The sequence below is a fragment of the Catharus ustulatus genome, chromosome 8 (genome assembly GCF_009819885.2).
Source record: "Catharus ustulatus isolate bCatUst1 chromosome 8, bCatUst1.pri.v2, whole genome shotgun sequence".
Taxonomy (NCBI): Eukaryota; Metazoa; Chordata; class Aves; order Passeriformes; family Turdidae; genus Catharus; species Catharus ustulatus.
Window position 1 is genome coordinate 17,205,732 of NC_046228.1, and position 16,404 is coordinate 17,222,135.

A 16,404-nucleotide genomic window follows, 5' to 3' on the forward strand; every position below is an offset into this window, starting at 1 on the left:
TAGGTTGTGCTGAGTGACTCATACGGAAGATAAGGAAGTTGCAGTGTGGCCACAACTCCTTGTCCTGCCCAGCAGTGACACTTAACCTCTGAGTGCTCTGAGCCAGTGCCAGGAGGAAGGGATGGAGACCAGGGCTGGGCTTTGGCAGAGGCAGGTACCGGCCTGGTGACATTTGTGCTGAGAGTGGCTCCACAGTTTGCCATCATCTAGAGCCAAAAAGTGAAACTCTGGCACTACAGTAAATTGTTAAATTTGCTAGTGAAAGAAATTACCTTGTAGAGGTTGTTTTCCTCATGGTTTGATATTGGCTCATCCAGGAGCTGGGCTGGGATATAACCAAGCATTCTGAGCCCACAGGTTTGATCTGCAATAGCTCCATGGAACTCGCTTCCGGCAAGTTTCTCTCATGGGAACCATCTGATTTCTTACAAAGTGCAAGCTCCCCTTGGAATCTTGCTCTTGGAGAGATAATAACTGGACAACTACCGCAAAAATGGGGGGAGAACTTGTCTCCTTGTTGCTGTCGGTCTGGGAATGTGCTGGTTGTGGAGCTGGGAAGTTCTGGAGGAAGGACCCCTGTGCTCTGCCTGTCCCACACACAGGCTGTGTCAGTCTGACTTCCCCAGACGTACAGGACTTGTTTTTCACAGTGAAGCGGTGTAAGATGCCATTTACATGTTGACAAGTTTGGGTAGCTTGTTGCTGCAGAGGTTCTAATCCTGTGGGGAATGTGGCTCTTGAGAGAGGTTCCACGGTGACATTGTTGTGAGTCCCTGTGTAGTGTCATTTTGGGCAGACATGTCCCTGTGAACTGTGACCAAGCTGCTGAGGGGCTGCTGATAGTTTGCACCCAGTGGGTCAGAGCTCTGCCCTGGCCCATGGCCTGAGAGCTTATTCAGCATCTCTGCGGGATTTGCAGCTCTTGGTATAGACAGTGTTCCTTTGACTACCTTTTTGATACATTTGTTATTTTCCTTCTAACATTAGGCATGTCTACTCCAGTTGGAGTGTGAGCTATGGGAGATGCCTTGCAGACAAAACGTGTTTATTTCTACCAAAAAAAAAACCAAAGACGGGGGGTTGTGAAGGGCATTCAAAACTATGTACTTAAACTAGGCAAATTTATAGAGGAAAAATAGAAATATATCTGCATCTATTATGCATGAGGACATGGGTACATACTCCTGTCTCAAGAAATCTTTCTGCTGTACATAAGGAAGGAGAAAGGATATAGGAAGAAAATTACCACTGTAGGTATCCTATTTCTTTCCAAGCATCTGCTGTCAGGAAATCTCAGACACAGGATACTGAGCTGTATGGGTATCAGCCTGACCCAGCAGGACTTGTCCTTATGTGCTGTTTATTTATCTGAGAAGGATGATGAGGGAGACATTATCTCATTTTTACTTTGAACATGTTCCTTTGATTTCGAATGAGGAATAATTTTACCACATCACCATAGAGGAAGATACCTTGTTATGAAGATGAAGGAAAGTTGTGAATTAATTTTCTTCATCACCCTGCTTAAGAGGACCAAGATGGCAAACACTGTCTCCCCTTGGTCTTGAAGAGCATGGGCAAAACTAGTTTTCCAAACTTTGTAGTTTGGAAACTACTGTATTTGAAAATGATTAGAGCAAATTTGTCTTAGTTGTTAGAGAGAGACCAGTGCAGGAGCCTGACAATCACAGGGAAAGCTAATCTATGGGTCTGACAGCTTATGGTTAATCTGACACTTTACAGATGCTTACTGTGTGACAGCTGCAATGAATCAGGTTATTAGAGTGACTTTCTGCTCCCTAAAGCTTATTTATTCCTGTCTTTCTCAAAATAGGGGGTGGGGATGTGTAAAGCCTATCAATGAGATAGAGGAGAGGGCCTGAAGCCAGACTAACCAAAACATTTAGAGATTCTGCTAATGTTACGAAGATGAAAGGAATCCCCAAATAAAAAGGAGCAGGGACATATTTAGCAGAGCCTCATTCCTAAACAGCCAATTGGATGGAGGCAGAAAGGTCTCCACGCACATCTCAGAAGCTGTTTTCCCTTATAAAGTAAAGCAAAGGGATTACTTTATTCACAGTCTTCTATAGACTGGGATAAGCTTGCAGCTTCTGTCCTTCTTTACCAAAAAAGTATGGCATCTACCCGCTGGTGCTGGGCCTCTGAGCTGGCATCCTTGGGGCCAGCTGGAGCCTGTTTCCTGGGCATGGGTGGCTCTACAGCCCCTGCTGCTGTGAGTCCATGTGGTAATCCACACAAGTTATTGAAAAGAAAGAACTTAAGGAAGGTGTAGCTAAATTTCCACTGATATGCTGAGAGGTGCTTGAAGTCAATAGGAGAGTTCCCAATGTGCTCTGGAGTATCTGGTTGCTAGTATCTCTATTTAGAGATCAGGATAAAAGATGCTGAAGAGAGGCAGAATTAGTTTTTCCTCATCTTTTACTTTCTGTGATTGTACTCCAGATGTACTCCTGTGATGCAAATTGCAAAAGAGTTTAGCAAGGAAAACCAAACAAATTCTCAGAGGTAGTTAAATAAAAACCATAGATTTTGGCTATGGATACAAAGAAAGAACAAGAATCTTGGGATGCAGACACACCAGGCAAATTGTGTGGTGTAGTTTCTACACAAGTGAGTGGGATAAGAACTGGAAGACAGGCACTAGGAGCTGGCATTGGAAGAGGCCTCCAGAGGGAAAGCTAAACTACTTTCAGGAATGGTGTTTTGTTCTTTTCCTTGAAAAACAAACAAACAAACAAACAAAACCCTCAAAGACCCCCACCAGACATATATATACACACATATTTTCAGAATGAGCTCTTATTTGTCCATAGCTGCAGAGGAGGGTTCAGAGGTTTGATACCCAGCATCTAGGCTTGATTCTCAGACTCCTTCTATGCAGTTCTCTTTAGGTACTCATTCATGTCTCACACTGAGTTTATTCTCTCCTCTCCCCCTGCCCCTCTGGCAATGACCTAAGTTACTGAGAAGAAAGGTGTAAGCTACCAATGTCATTTTTTTCACATGAGCTTTTATGTATAGAAATATTCGTATGATCATAACTTCAGCATGGAGTCACTAAAAAGAAAAGAAATTCTTTTATTCTATAATGTCCCTGGAGTGGACTGACCTCATTTCCTAGTATAGTTCACCTGTTTGCCTTCTTTCCTTCCTGCCCTGGCATTTTCCATAATGTCCCACTGCAGGGACGAGCTGCCTGCTGAGCACTGCTCTTCATTGTGCTCTGGAGCTGTGGCTGGGCAGCACCTCTGCATTTTCCCTGTGCTGTTGCTGTGTATCCATTCCCTATTGCTCCATCGGCCTCTGGACTTACTTCTTCCTTCTACTCTGCCAGTGCCTGTCTGTAACAAATATCCTTCACATGGCAGCTCCTTCCAAATACTGGTGTTTACTCTGTATGACCACATCAACAACTGCCTGCTCTGAGTGAGACTCTGTGTCAACTGTATTTTTCCATGAGCACCCTGAAATCTTTGGTGCCCTGACAGGGAAGGTGATGTGTGACCCCCACCCAAATTACCATTCCTCAGAGCAGGGGGCTGCTGCCACCATTGCCACCAGCAGCAATTGTGGTACACACCAGGGTAAGGTTACAGGAATCATGAGGAAGCTCAAGAGGTCCAGTCTCTGGTATCTGCACGGCCACTGTCTCCTTGATGTTCACAAAGGCCTCTTGTAGAAAACTGTTGCCTCTATTTCTAGCTATGCCAAGGAGCAGTGTGGATGATGCATCAGCTCTGCTGAAGGGTTTTTTACGTGGCTCTGCAAGCTCACACGTGCTGTGTTCACCATACTGCAATGACCTCTGTTTTTTTGGGAGTGTGAACTTCTGCTCAGTAAGGCAGAAAGTTTGGATTCTTTTGAATCTTTGTCCCAGTCTAGGTATTTTCAAGATATTTCAAGGATGAGCTTTCTGAGCACCTCGGAGTGTGTTTCTTGTGATCTAGAAGGTAGTTGATGTTTGTATTGAAATCAGACATGATACTGCATTGGAGGGTTCTGCTCTGGGAAATTCCCCTTCCCCTTGACCCAGGTTCCCTGATCTAATACCATATGTTCTGTATGAGGTATGAAAGTTTTCTCAGCTATGTTGTTGAGTGTTGTTTGAAAACAAAGAATTTGCTTTTGGCTGTCCTTTGCATGTCAGTTGGAGATATGCAAAAAGGCCTGTTTAGATCCTCAGTTTTGGCTTGCTTACTTTGGTGGGTATTTTCTTTTTCTTTTTTTCCCTTTTTCTTCTTTTGCCCCATGCCTTAAATATCTCTGTCTTTTGCCCTGATGATGGAAGTGAAATAATAAATAGCTTTTGCATGGCTCACGTTCCAACACTTGTTAGCTTCTGTTTCTGACTCTCCAAGACAGTTACATTCCTTAAAAGTTCCTTTCCTTAAAAGTTAAATTCCTTTTGGTTCATTCCATAATTCAGCCTATTTGCTATCTCTGCTAGTAGTTTGTTCCTTAAATTTTCACATCAGAAAAACTTTCACTGTGGTTTTCTGGGAGCTTTTCTTGCATGAAAGCTACTCAGGCAGCAAGCACTCCATAAAAAATGCATGGTGCCTCTCCTTGTAACAAGACTTGCGAAGGAAGGATCCCACTTGGATTATCACATCTCTCTTGGCTTGTGTGCTTGGAGAACTTTTGAATTGGTGAGGTTTAACATTGGAGTTAAGAGATGCTGTTTCTCATCTGTACAAACTTAATGGCAAAACATTGTTGGCTGTGAAAGGGCTGCTTCACTATTATTAATCTGTCCAGAGAACAGTTGGCTACAGCTGTAGAAATCCAGGCCTGGGCTGAAAATAACTTGTACAGTGAGAACTGTTCCTTTATTTGCTAAAAACCTGTTCAGTGAAAAAGATTGCTGGGGTTATAAAATACAATTTAATTATGAACAATTTGGGATGTGAGTTTATGACAGTCCAGACTTGCGGCCATCAGTGGAGCAGCTCTAGGGCAAATTTGGCCTAAAGGTCCTGGAGTTGGAAAACAAGATTTCAAAGAAACAGAATGGATTCTAATCCATCACAGACCAGAGGAGATCATAACAAGCTTTAAACTGAACATTTTCACAACCTTCAAAGGCTTCTCTGTGAGTTTTGTACAACAGATGGTGCTTTTTTTACTACCCTTAAGCCTGTAGGCAACAGTTATTGTACAAGCAAAATGCTAAGTTTTTAAAGAGACTTTGTGGAAAAATTGAGCAGCTGTTTAGCTGGCCAAAAATGTTTATTAATTGTTTTTATGAAAATCTTTAATGACAGCAAGGTGTTTGTTTAAAAAGACCTTCCCTGTTATAAATGACTGCTCTTCCAATTTCTGATTCTGCTTCTTGGATGTTACTGTGAATTCCTGGACTTCTCTTGTTAGAACACATGATCCTCCTGCCAGAGCATGTCTATTGTGGGCACACTCTCTCTGTATTTTAGCAACTCTCCTGAAGTTTTAAAGTGTTTATCTTACACAGCTGAAAGTCTCCTCCTGTTTCATGAGCTCTACACTGGAATGCAGGGGAAGAGACCCAGGGCCTGTGGCCACCCAGATTAGAGTTTTTTGTATTAAGGTCCCTATATGGTTTTGTTAGAGACTTCAGCTCTGTCTCTGTCTGTCTCTGCTCCTTGTTTGGGAGGCTAGTGGGAGGAGAAGAGCTGAAGGGGCTATATAACCTCTGAGATTTCAGATACAGAGTGTACCACCCTAGAGCAGCCATCACCAGCCAAGCGCTGTCAGGGTAAGTGGCACGGAACCAATGGCATGATTTACAGGTTGCTGGAGGATTTCAATTAAATAATGTCAAGTGGAAGCTGTTCAGGAGGATGTACTGCTGTGCTGTAATTTGCTTAGGAAACTTATTAGAATTGAGTTGATAAAATACTTGTAGTATTTATACTGAGTTGTCTTTATTTTATATTCTGAAAGGGAAAGAAAAGTTCTACTGTAATAATTTTGCTGATTCTACCAGGACTTCAGCAAGTGTATAAAGACATGATTTGTATAATGCCACTGCTGGAATTGCAGATATAATCTGGTTTAAATGAACCTGTGTGACATTGGGGTGCTAGTTTGGGACAGAGTTCCTGATAGGGTATGTAGTAGTGTTTCTTAGCAGATTTGCTTCAGTGCTTTCAAATGAGTAAGAAGTGAGTGTTTTGTGGAATGTGACTGCAAGAGGAGCTGGAAGTATGCAAATCAGCAGTGTCTGATAGGATAAAATGAGGATGCATGTGTATTTGTCCTTGTCTCTATGTATATGGAACTACTGCTCTGTAAAATGCCAAACATTTATTAACAAACAGGCTACATGCAGCACTTTTTGTGGAGTTGAAGTTCTCATTATAATTTATTGTGAAGATTGGTGAAGTGATTGATTATATTTACATGTAAAACAGGGAGAAGAAAGAGGCTAAGGACTGTACTGTTTACTTGGGAGAAAGATTTCCTTTCTTCCACCCTGCTCAGTGACATTTGCTGCTCTGAGATCTTGCTGCTGCCTGCCATGGCAGTGCTGAGCTGTAACTCATTGGTTGGTAGCAGAGCCCTCTGTCTGATTTTTCAACTTTTTGTGCTTTATTACTAAATATGGTTTTCATTTAGAGTCCACTAAGCTCAGAAATGTAGCCTTTCCTGCCCCCTTCTTCCCCTCCCCCAAGTGATTTTTGGCATTGCATTAGCAGCACTGGTTTGAGCAACCCCCCTGACCTCAAAGGCTGTTCCAAAAACAGACGGCTGAAACGCATATTTCCTAATTAGGAAATGGTTTGTCCAAACCAGTCTGTTCATTCATGTTAGATAACAGTTGTACTCCATTCAGTAAATATTTTAATATTTTTAATATTTTAATATAAAGAGCCTGTTTCCCCAGGAGTTTAATAAGCGAAGAAATTGCAACTTATTTTCCTTCCACAGTTATAATGATAAAATATCTGGAATGCAAAGTTAGGATTTCCCTATCCTTGTTTTCTGCTGGGAGCTCTGCCCACACAGCCTGCAGGAGCAGGGCTGCAGCAGTGTCTCGTGGCTGTCTGGCTGGGGAGAGACAGAGGATCTCAAATGAAGCATTTGAGAGAAATGTCTGTGCTTGTTCCATCCATTGAAGAGGCTGAACAGATTGTGGCCTTCCTTGCTCACTGGCCACGGCTCTTGCTGACCCCATTCTCATTGCTGCCTGCAATTCCAGTATTCCTGCAGCAGAAGGTTTTGGAGACTGTGTGTGGAGCCAGCTGGTCCATGGATGACAGCTGTCTCCCTTAGCTGTTAACACATTGCAATTTGTTGAACTCTGCATGGAAGCCCGGGCTTGGAATGGGCCAAGTGATTCCCTACCACGCTATAAATTGTGAGCAAATAGTTCTTCTTGAGTCTTGGTATTCAGTGCTTGTTTCTGTAATTGACTTTAATACAAAGTCTTCAAAGCATTTTTATTACCCATATTATCTTCCTGTTGCCAGAGGAAGAAAACAGTTTCTTTTTACTGAGCTGAGGAGCCAACATAAATTGTTCTGTCGCTCTACAAATGTAGTTTATTAGCTGCTTTGAAATGATGACAGAGCAGTTGTTATGGCCAGATTTTAAAATACATACTGTCTCTGGCTTAATTTTAAAGGTGGGTTTATTTTTCTGAATTATTAGAAGAGAACTGGAGAAGACTTGTTTCTCTTTTTTTTTTCCCTTTTCTTTTTGGAAAATTTCTACCTTTTTAAAAGGTTAAATGTAAACTTAATTGGCAATCTTCACCAGTGGATTAATATCTGCATCAGGAAAACACCCTTGGTACATGCACAGCATTTAATGTAGTTAGTTTTTGGGAAGCCCATGTCTAGAAGGGGAAGTTGAAGTGCTCTTACCTTTAACAGCTATCCACGTGTCAGGATTTTGTCAAGGTGATGGAATAGCAGAAGTTGTGCTGAATTCAACGCAAATGAATCTTTTCTTTCACAGCTGCCAGTTCATTGTTCTCTTTTATCTCCCTCCCCCAGCCGTGGATTTCTGAGACCAAATTTAGATAAACATTTGCTGCTCCCTGCTCTCTCTGCCCGTGCCGCAGGGCTGGAAGTCTCCTCTGGAATTCCCTGGATAATCTCTAGTGCACACAGCCTTTGGCAGACATGGTTGAAACCTCCCATGCTTTCAGAGGGAAGCCTGTTCCCTCCTGTAGCCCCCCAGCCCGGTGGTTCCCATACACCCCTTACAGTTCTCATTGCTTTCCTAGAGCCAGGCTGGCTCTGCTACCTGAGTGTGATTTTTGGTTTTGATGTAATTCTTCCCTGCTATTTTCCTAGGGCTGTTTTCTGTCTGGAAGGCCAGCAGACACTGCAGTAGAAGATGTGTGAGGAGGAGGACAGCACTGCCCTTGTTTGTGACAATGGGTCAGGGCTCTGCAAAGCCGGCTTCGCTGGAGACGATGCTCCAAGAGCAGTTTTCCCGTCCATTGTGGGTCGTCCCAGGCACCAGGTGATGAACTACTTTGGTTGTTTGAAGGCTTTGCTGCCCTGTCCCCAGCTCTTCAGCCAGGGCCATCTGTGTCTACAGGGTCTAGTCCAGCCTAGGGTGATCTGTGTAGAAGTATTTCTAGGTAAAATGAGTCCAGCAGTGCACTCACCTGAATCAAAGGAATTCTCTTGCCTTGTGAAAAGAATCCTTTTAAAATTTTTCAATCCCTTCTGTATCATCTTTTCCCTGTCCTTTAATTTTGAATCACCCAGAGATTCAAATCACCAGACAGGTGAGTAAAACTAGTTTAAAGAAACTCAACCCAAAATCCAAATAAGCCCAACACAAGAACATCTGGAAATTCTGACTGCCTTTTAAGCTGATAATAGGTAGTGTGTGTAAGACTAAAGGAGGAAGCAGAAGTTTTCTGTTAGCTTCCTCCTAACCTTTCTGACTTAATTAATTTAGCTCTGTCAAAATGAGCACCTGTCTATGGTTGAGTTTCTTTAGCTTCAAGGTTTACATTTGTATATGATGCATTCCACTGTATTTTAATAGTTTGTAAAATACATTTATTATCCGAGCCGTTAATTATAGAGAGTTTATGAGATAGATCACCATTAGCATGTATTAGAGCAGCTTGTCTAGATCCCAACAAACTAATCCAAGTAATTAACAGATCTACCTAATTGCTTTTATGTCACCCAAGGTTCTGGTGGAAAGAGGCAAGCCCTTTGTAAGAAAAACCACTTTATATACCCAAAAAGTTGTATTTTAAGTTCTCCAGAATTGGAGAAATACCTGCCTTTCAGTACAGAAACCAGGACTGGAGGGTTAATTGAGGCCTCTGGGAATTACCATAATTTAAAAAGTGTACTCAAATGCCATTGTCTGTAGCTAGTGTACATGATATTAATTGTTCAAAACCAAGCCATATAGTTACAGTGGAAACAAATACAGTTTCTAGAACCTTTATTTCCTGATCATTAGGATGGATCATCCCATTAAAAACTGCAAATCTAGGATGCCTGTTTTTAATACATAGATTTAGAGATGCCAAGGGTTGGAATCTGTAATGACTAAGTTCTCATAGGAGTATTATGCACTTAAAGGATCCTACTAAATTATTTTTTTTTTTTCATTATTTCTGACCTTAATATAGAGACCAGTGTATGTCCAGAGTAGTTTCCAGCTTCTGGTCCTTTAATAATTTCTACAGGATCCATGAAAATATCTGTAAAGAAGTCCACACAGTAGATTGAAATTGTCCACCCCTAATTACAGTATTTTGGCATTCAAATAGAGGATTAAAAAATGTTGAAACTTAAGCTTTGGGAAATGTACAGTGTACCACTCCATCTTGACCCTTAGATGGCACAATACTACTTTTTGCTTTTACTCCACTTTATTACCATTTCGCATACTCTTCATCCCTAAATAATAACAAACATTAAAGCAACTCAATTTTTCCACTTTATCTTGATGCATTTAATATTGTACTTGTTCTGTTTACTTAACTGTTGTGCAAATATGAACTCCAGAGATTTAATAACTGAACTTTAAATATTGGCAATTTAGGAGCAATATATAATTCTCCATTTGTTAGTATTAATAAACTGTTTTGTAACTAGTATAACTGGCAACTGGATCTATTTCTCAGCTAATGTTCTACTTTATGACGTTCCCTGAGAGACTAACACAATTTGTGTTATTTTATAGGGTGTGATGGTTGGTATGGGTCAAAAAGACAGCTATGTGGGTGATGAGGCTCAAAGCAAGAGAGGAATCCTGACCCTGAAATACCCCATAGAGCATGGCATCATTACAAACTGGGACGACATGGAGAAGGTACTGCAGCTTTGAAAAGTTGATGTGTACTACACAACAGAACTACTTACACCAAATACTTACAGAATATCCACTACCTTTTAGATGAAAGTGTCATGCTATGCAATATGGTTCACGGAGAAGCTTGTTGACAGCCAAGGTTAACATGCATCTAAAGCCTGAGTATCAGTAGGAGTACATCAAAATTGTAATTAGGATTTCTTTTACTCCAGCCTGATCTTTGCTAGTTACTGAGAAGGGGGCAGGGGGAGAGAGATGAGAAGGAAGAAAAAAAAGGAATAGATCAATTCGCTAATAGAAAATGGAATTTAAGAAGGTATCGGTTTCTGGAGAATTGCAATGTATGTGATTTTGATGTGAAGGGCAGTATTTATACACATACTTTTTAATGCTTGCGATATTGCAATGCAATGCATCCATTTCAGAGCCAGTACTTGACTGAAAGGCTTCCAGAACCATGTTTATAGTGATAGCCTGTACAGATAATATAATTGCTAAGATTCTAAAATGGTATCTCCATTGAATGTTTTTCTGTGAAAATAGGGCTATTTGGATCAGTCTGGACAGCCCAACACACTGTGTGTGGAGTCACCCAGAACTTAATGAGTCTGGATTGTAGGATTTGCTTGAAAGCAAAATCTTTTAGATGCCAAACATATCAACCAGTCCCTAACCACCACCAGCTTCAAAACAAGCTTAGCAAATACTACTTGGCCTTCAGACTAAAACCTCGTTGTTTTACTTCTTATCAGTGTATTAATCTCCTCACTCCTCCTCCGCTTGGCCTAAAATTTTTGCAGCTTGTAAGAACAAGTTGTGTGGAGGTGATAAACACAAGTTGTCTTTCAACCTCACAAACCATTTATCTTCATTTCTTTTCATGAATTCTTGGGCTGGCCTTTACAAACCAAAAGATGAAACTGTCAAGAGACCCATTACCTATTGAACTCCGTATATGTTCTCTGAATTCCAGAACTGTTTCCTTTTCAGTCATTATTGAAATAGCATTGCTGGAACCAACAGTCCAGTTCTGTTTTTTCTACTGTAAGAGTACCATATTCATTTTCCTTAGCTTATGTGTCCTTAAAGTAAGTCATATATTACTGGTAGTAGAGCCTGAGGGTAGTGCTTTTCTTTCTACAGTTATTCTGGTAGTCTTTATGGAGGCAGTAAGAACAACTGCATGAGAAACATCACCACCCTATATCTAGAGCTGTAAGCAGAGTGCTGGAGCTCAGTACCTCTCTGGAAGTGATGTTGAGCTGCTGACTGATGGTGTTTCTTCCCCTTGGCTTCTCTCATTATCCTCAGATCTGGCATCATTCTTTCTATAACGAGCTCCGGGTTGCACCTGAAGAGCACCCGACTCTGCTGACGGAAGCACCGCTGAATCCCAAAGCCAACCGAGAGAAAATGACCCAGGTGAGCTCCCACTAAAGCTCTGGAATAATCCAACCTTTTCATTCAACAGGATGTGAATGACATCATTCCAGTTAGTCATGCTGTCCAGCACTCTGTCCTCTCAGTTATGGAAGATGGAAAGTACACAGTGACCACCTGTCTTATTTATATGTTATTATATATAGTTTAGAAAATTGTACCACTTTGAATGTAAGAACTCCAGTCTGTCCAAACTTTATGTCATCTTAATCTATTTTTATGCCCAGGCCTATTACAGAATTATCTTTAATATGTGCCTATGGCTGTATTAATATGTTAAGGATACAGGCCAAATACAGGGAGATATCTTACAGAACATATATTTTTGGATTTAGATTTTGTATTTTCCTTTCTTGTTTTTACCAACCATAGAGAAATATGAAAATCTTGTGTTCTACCTCTTTTCCATTAAATTGCTTCAACTAAGCTAAGCCCTCTAGTGTTAAGACAATTATTTAATTGCATTTCAGATTATGTTCGAGACATTCAATGTGCCAGCCATGTATGTAGCTATTCAAGCCGTTCTGTCCCTCTATGCCTCTGGGCGTACCACAGGTAAGCCTCAGGGGAACATGGCATGGATGTCTGAAATGTCTGTGGGTAGGATGGGAATGAGCTGTGTGTTACCTTCCCGCAGGGATCGTGCTTGACTCTGGGGATGGTGTCACCCACAACGTGCCGATCTACGAAGGCTACGCCCTGCCACACGCCATCATGCGTCTGGACCTGGCTGGCCGGGACCTGACAGACTACCTCATGAAAATCCTGACGGAGCGTGGATACTCCTTCGTCACCACTGGTAAGGACGCCAAGGCTGGAAAGGAGCGTTGTTCATGTGCAGTGTTTCTATTGGCCTCAGAAGGACTATCAGTGGTTCTGAAGTTGAATAGGCATGAGAAGGTCTCCAACGTGAAAGTCCCCTGAAAGACTAGCAGGGGATTTATCTAAAATATGGGGAGGATGTTGGAGGATAAAAGGGAACAACCAGTCAACCATTCAGGTCCTTTCTAAGTACCATTTTAAAGACTGAATTCTCTTTACAGCGGAGCGTGAAATTGTCCGTGACATCAAGGAAAAGCTCTGTTATGTGGCCCTGGACTTTGAAAATGAGATGGCCACTGCTGCATCTTCCTCCTCTCTGGAAAAAAGCTATGAGCTTCCTGATGGTCAGGTGATCACCATCGGAAATGAACGTTTCCGGTGCCCAGAGACCCTCTTCCAGCCATCTTTCATTGGTAGGTTCACTGACTGCTCTGTCTTGGTAAACTGCACAGAAATCCAAGTCCCTGTCTCCTTTTGCTTGTGCTCCATTACTAACTCGCCTAGACCTGTACACGAGTGTGTCCTAGCACCCATTATAAAACAATCTTTTAGAACAGGGCTATTAATGTAGTAGGAAGAACTTCATGTTAAACAATTAGTCAGAATGCTTTCCCAAAATAAACCCACAATGTTTATTCCTGCCTTCTGGCATCGGGCCTGTGTAATTTTGTATGTTTGAATGTGCTTGCCAGGAGTGGCAAGAGGTGGGAGGGGCAGGCAGGCAGCAAGACCTACTTTTATTTTTCCAGAAGACTGCTCCAAATCCTGAATCCATGGTTCATTGCCTTTTCAGAGCAAAGCCAAGACGATGCCATGCTAATCAACATCCATGAAGGCAGACTTGCAACTAGGTCACATAGAAATCCAGTGTCAGTTCTGCCAATAGGCAGAATTTCAACTCAGAGATATAGTTGCATACCTAGAGGTATTAGGACATATTCTGACTTTTCTGAGTTGACTTATTTTTAAAAAGAAAAAAAAAAAAAAAGAAAACAAATTATTCCAAGACCATATAAGGAATTCTTAGGACAATTGAGATTGCCTGCAAAAACTTAGTGGAAACTTTACTATTCCACACCCCCAACTTTCTTTTTAAGGAGGAGTTGCTGTGTGTTAGGGGGAGCGAGGGTTGTACACCAAGGAACCCTTAAACAAATAATTCAGGCAACTGCAGAATGACTTTCCAGATTTCCAAAACTCTCATTTCCAAAAATGTCATCCAAAGAGTCCCTGAACAGCATGTCAGTTCTGCCTTAACAATTTTAAGTCCGTACAGAGAGTTGCTTCCTCACTGTTCTTCTGTATCTTCCCCAGGCATGGAGTCTGCTGGCATTCATGAAACCACTTACAACAGCATCATGAAATGTGACATAGACATCAGAAAGGATCTTTATGCCAACAATGTGCTGTCTGGAGGCACCACAATGTACCCGGGTATTGCAGACAGGATGCAGAAGGAAATAACTGCTCTGGCTCCTAGCACCATGAAGATCAAGGTATGTATGGTGCAATCATTTGTAGACTACATGAGCTGGCATTTACAAAGTCCTCAAAGATCTAGTGAAACATGCAACACCTTACAAAGTAAGTGGTTTTTAACATATTTTGAGTCACATCTGAATTATCTAGTAAATAATCATCAACTGGTAGCTTTGGTGCTAGGAGAGCCTTCTCTCATGTCCTCGTTCAGGTTGATTTCTGTCAAATTTCCTAATGTGGCCAAAGAACAGCATGAACCCAGAAGCATAAATTTTCCTCTGTGTGTGAGCTTCTTCAGCCCTTCTAGTCTGATGGACATGGGAGAGAGGAAATGCTGGTTTTGTCTTTGGCTTACAAGTTTGAAGGAGACCTAGACAAGCTAATTTTTGTTCTGCTGCTTCAAATCTTGTGTTCTTTGCTTTACAAACGTCTTATCAGCTATACCAAAAGGAGTACTCCATAGGCCATTGATTTTTCCAAGCACATCTGGACTACCATTATGTGTTTCCAGAGCAATTATCTCCCCTTTTCTCATATATGCCCAGGAGTACCTGATAGGGATAGGGGTCACTGAGAAGGTTGAGTCAGGCAGAGAATTTAAGGTATAGATTTATACAATAAATTTTAAACTTTCCTGCTTGCAGCAATGGATAGCACTAGCACATAGATGTAGGGGTTTTTTTTGTTAATATCACATATCACTGCTTTAGTATTTTTCTATAAAAATGTGTTTTATTCACCTCAGTTGTACTTAATGCTTTTATTTCTTAAACAGATCATTGCTCCTCCTGAACGCAAGTACTCGGTCTGGATTGGAGGTTCTATTCTTGCTTCCCTCTCTACTTTCCAGCAGATGTGGATCAGCAAACAGGAATATGATGAAGCTGGCCCATCCATTGTTCACCGCAAATGCTTTTAAATTGCTTTTTCTTTATATGTCTCCTTAGTGTGAATGTATTCAGGGAAATACATTCTTATAATTTCATTCCATAAATCCTTCATCATAGTTAATCTAATTGATTGGATACTGTGTATTTCTTAAAATAAATTTTAAATATGCTATGAAATTGCTGCTCCTATTTAAAACAGAAACAAAAGCCAAGCCGTGCCTGTGTGGAGATGCCATTACAGCTGGCTTGAAGCTCCATCTTGTGACATGAATTTATTACTGCACTGTACTGGGATTAACAGAAATGGTGGTACCTTTAACTCGATGATACCAGTGCCAGAAGATGCTCACCTGTCAGGCCGCATGTTCTCTCAGTTTAGCCTCAGAAAACATTTTAATCTGCACACAGAACCAGTCGTGGTTTTTACAAAGTTCTAGGCAGTACCAAAGGAGCACAGCATCTGTTCAATATCAGGATGAGCATGGGCACGCTGCTTTGCATCTGCTCTACCCAGAAATATTATCTGTCCACATCACTTCTTACTTCACAGCTATCATGCTGGAAAAGCTAATTTCTTAGTGCATGGCCCAGGGGTGTATGATGTGTACCACAACAATTCTGTTTTCTTTAAAGAAATAAAACCTGTTCCTTTGGGAGCATATCTAAACACTAATAGTAGGTCAAACATATGATTTGCCTATTGTATTCCCTCAGGATGAGTGCAGCCTATTATTTTTATTTTGTGATTTATAGCAAGATCTAAAGGGTAATTAAGCTGGCTTAATATACTTTCTCTTCAGAACTTTTTTTTTTTAAGGGGGGGAGTAATGTGTTTAAAGTAGCTAAAATAATTTAGACAATTTTCTTTTTCTGTGATTTTTCTGATTCCATTTATGACCTTAAACATATGAGCTAGAAGTGTATGCATAGAAGCTGAAGCCAGTAATACTGTCTTAGAAGTATATATATATGAATAAAGAATTCACTGAGACGGACCTGGAAAAGGTCACTTCTAAGGAACTTGCTGCGATCTGTATTCATTAGAGTTCAGGCTAAAGGATGCTATTTATTTTTGTTAACCTATTTTCCTCTCTCAACTCAATAGTTTACCTCACTTGCTTGTTACTTGTTATCTTTCAAACCGTAAGCTCTTTGCAACAGCACCTGTTATTTACCATGTCTTCATAACCCCGGGGTTCCAGATCTTGTCCGGCTTCTGACTGTTAGCACATGTTGCAACCCTCTTTGTACTAACCTTATTATTTAAAGTATAGGTCATCTAGGTTCTTGGAACAGTTACTAAATAAACTCTTGTAAAAGCAAATAACTTTGTATGGCTCTTCCTTCTAACTCTGTCTAGATCTTCTTATCTAACTCTAGATAGATCCAGGGGATCCTTTTCAGGATAAGAAGTGTCTTTCAATTTAGTATCTACTGGCAGGTTGCCAGAGAAGACACATTTTGCCAAGGG

At 41.1% G+C, this 16,404-nt stretch overlaps 1 protein-coding gene across 1 annotated transcript; it reads left to right on the forward strand.

The window, feature by feature from the left end:
• The first annotated feature begins 5,624 nt into the window (after nucleotides 1–5,624).
• On the forward strand, nucleotides 5,625–15,110 carry ACTA2 (actin alpha 2, smooth muscle). Its single transcript, XM_033065747.2, has 9 exons — nucleotides 5,625–5,755; nucleotides 8,304–8,475; nucleotides 10,174–10,302; nucleotides 11,614–11,724; nucleotides 12,213–12,297; nucleotides 12,380–12,541; nucleotides 12,786–12,977; nucleotides 13,879–14,060; nucleotides 14,819–15,110. Exons 2-9 carry the CDS (start codon nucleotides 8,347–8,349, stop codon nucleotides 14,960–14,962), a joined length of 1,134 nt encoding a protein of 377 aa, XP_032921638.1. The 5' UTR covers nucleotides 5,625–5,755; nucleotides 8,304–8,346; the 3' UTR covers nucleotides 14,963–15,110.
• The last annotated feature ends 1,294 nt before the right edge of the window (nucleotides 15,111–16,404 follow it).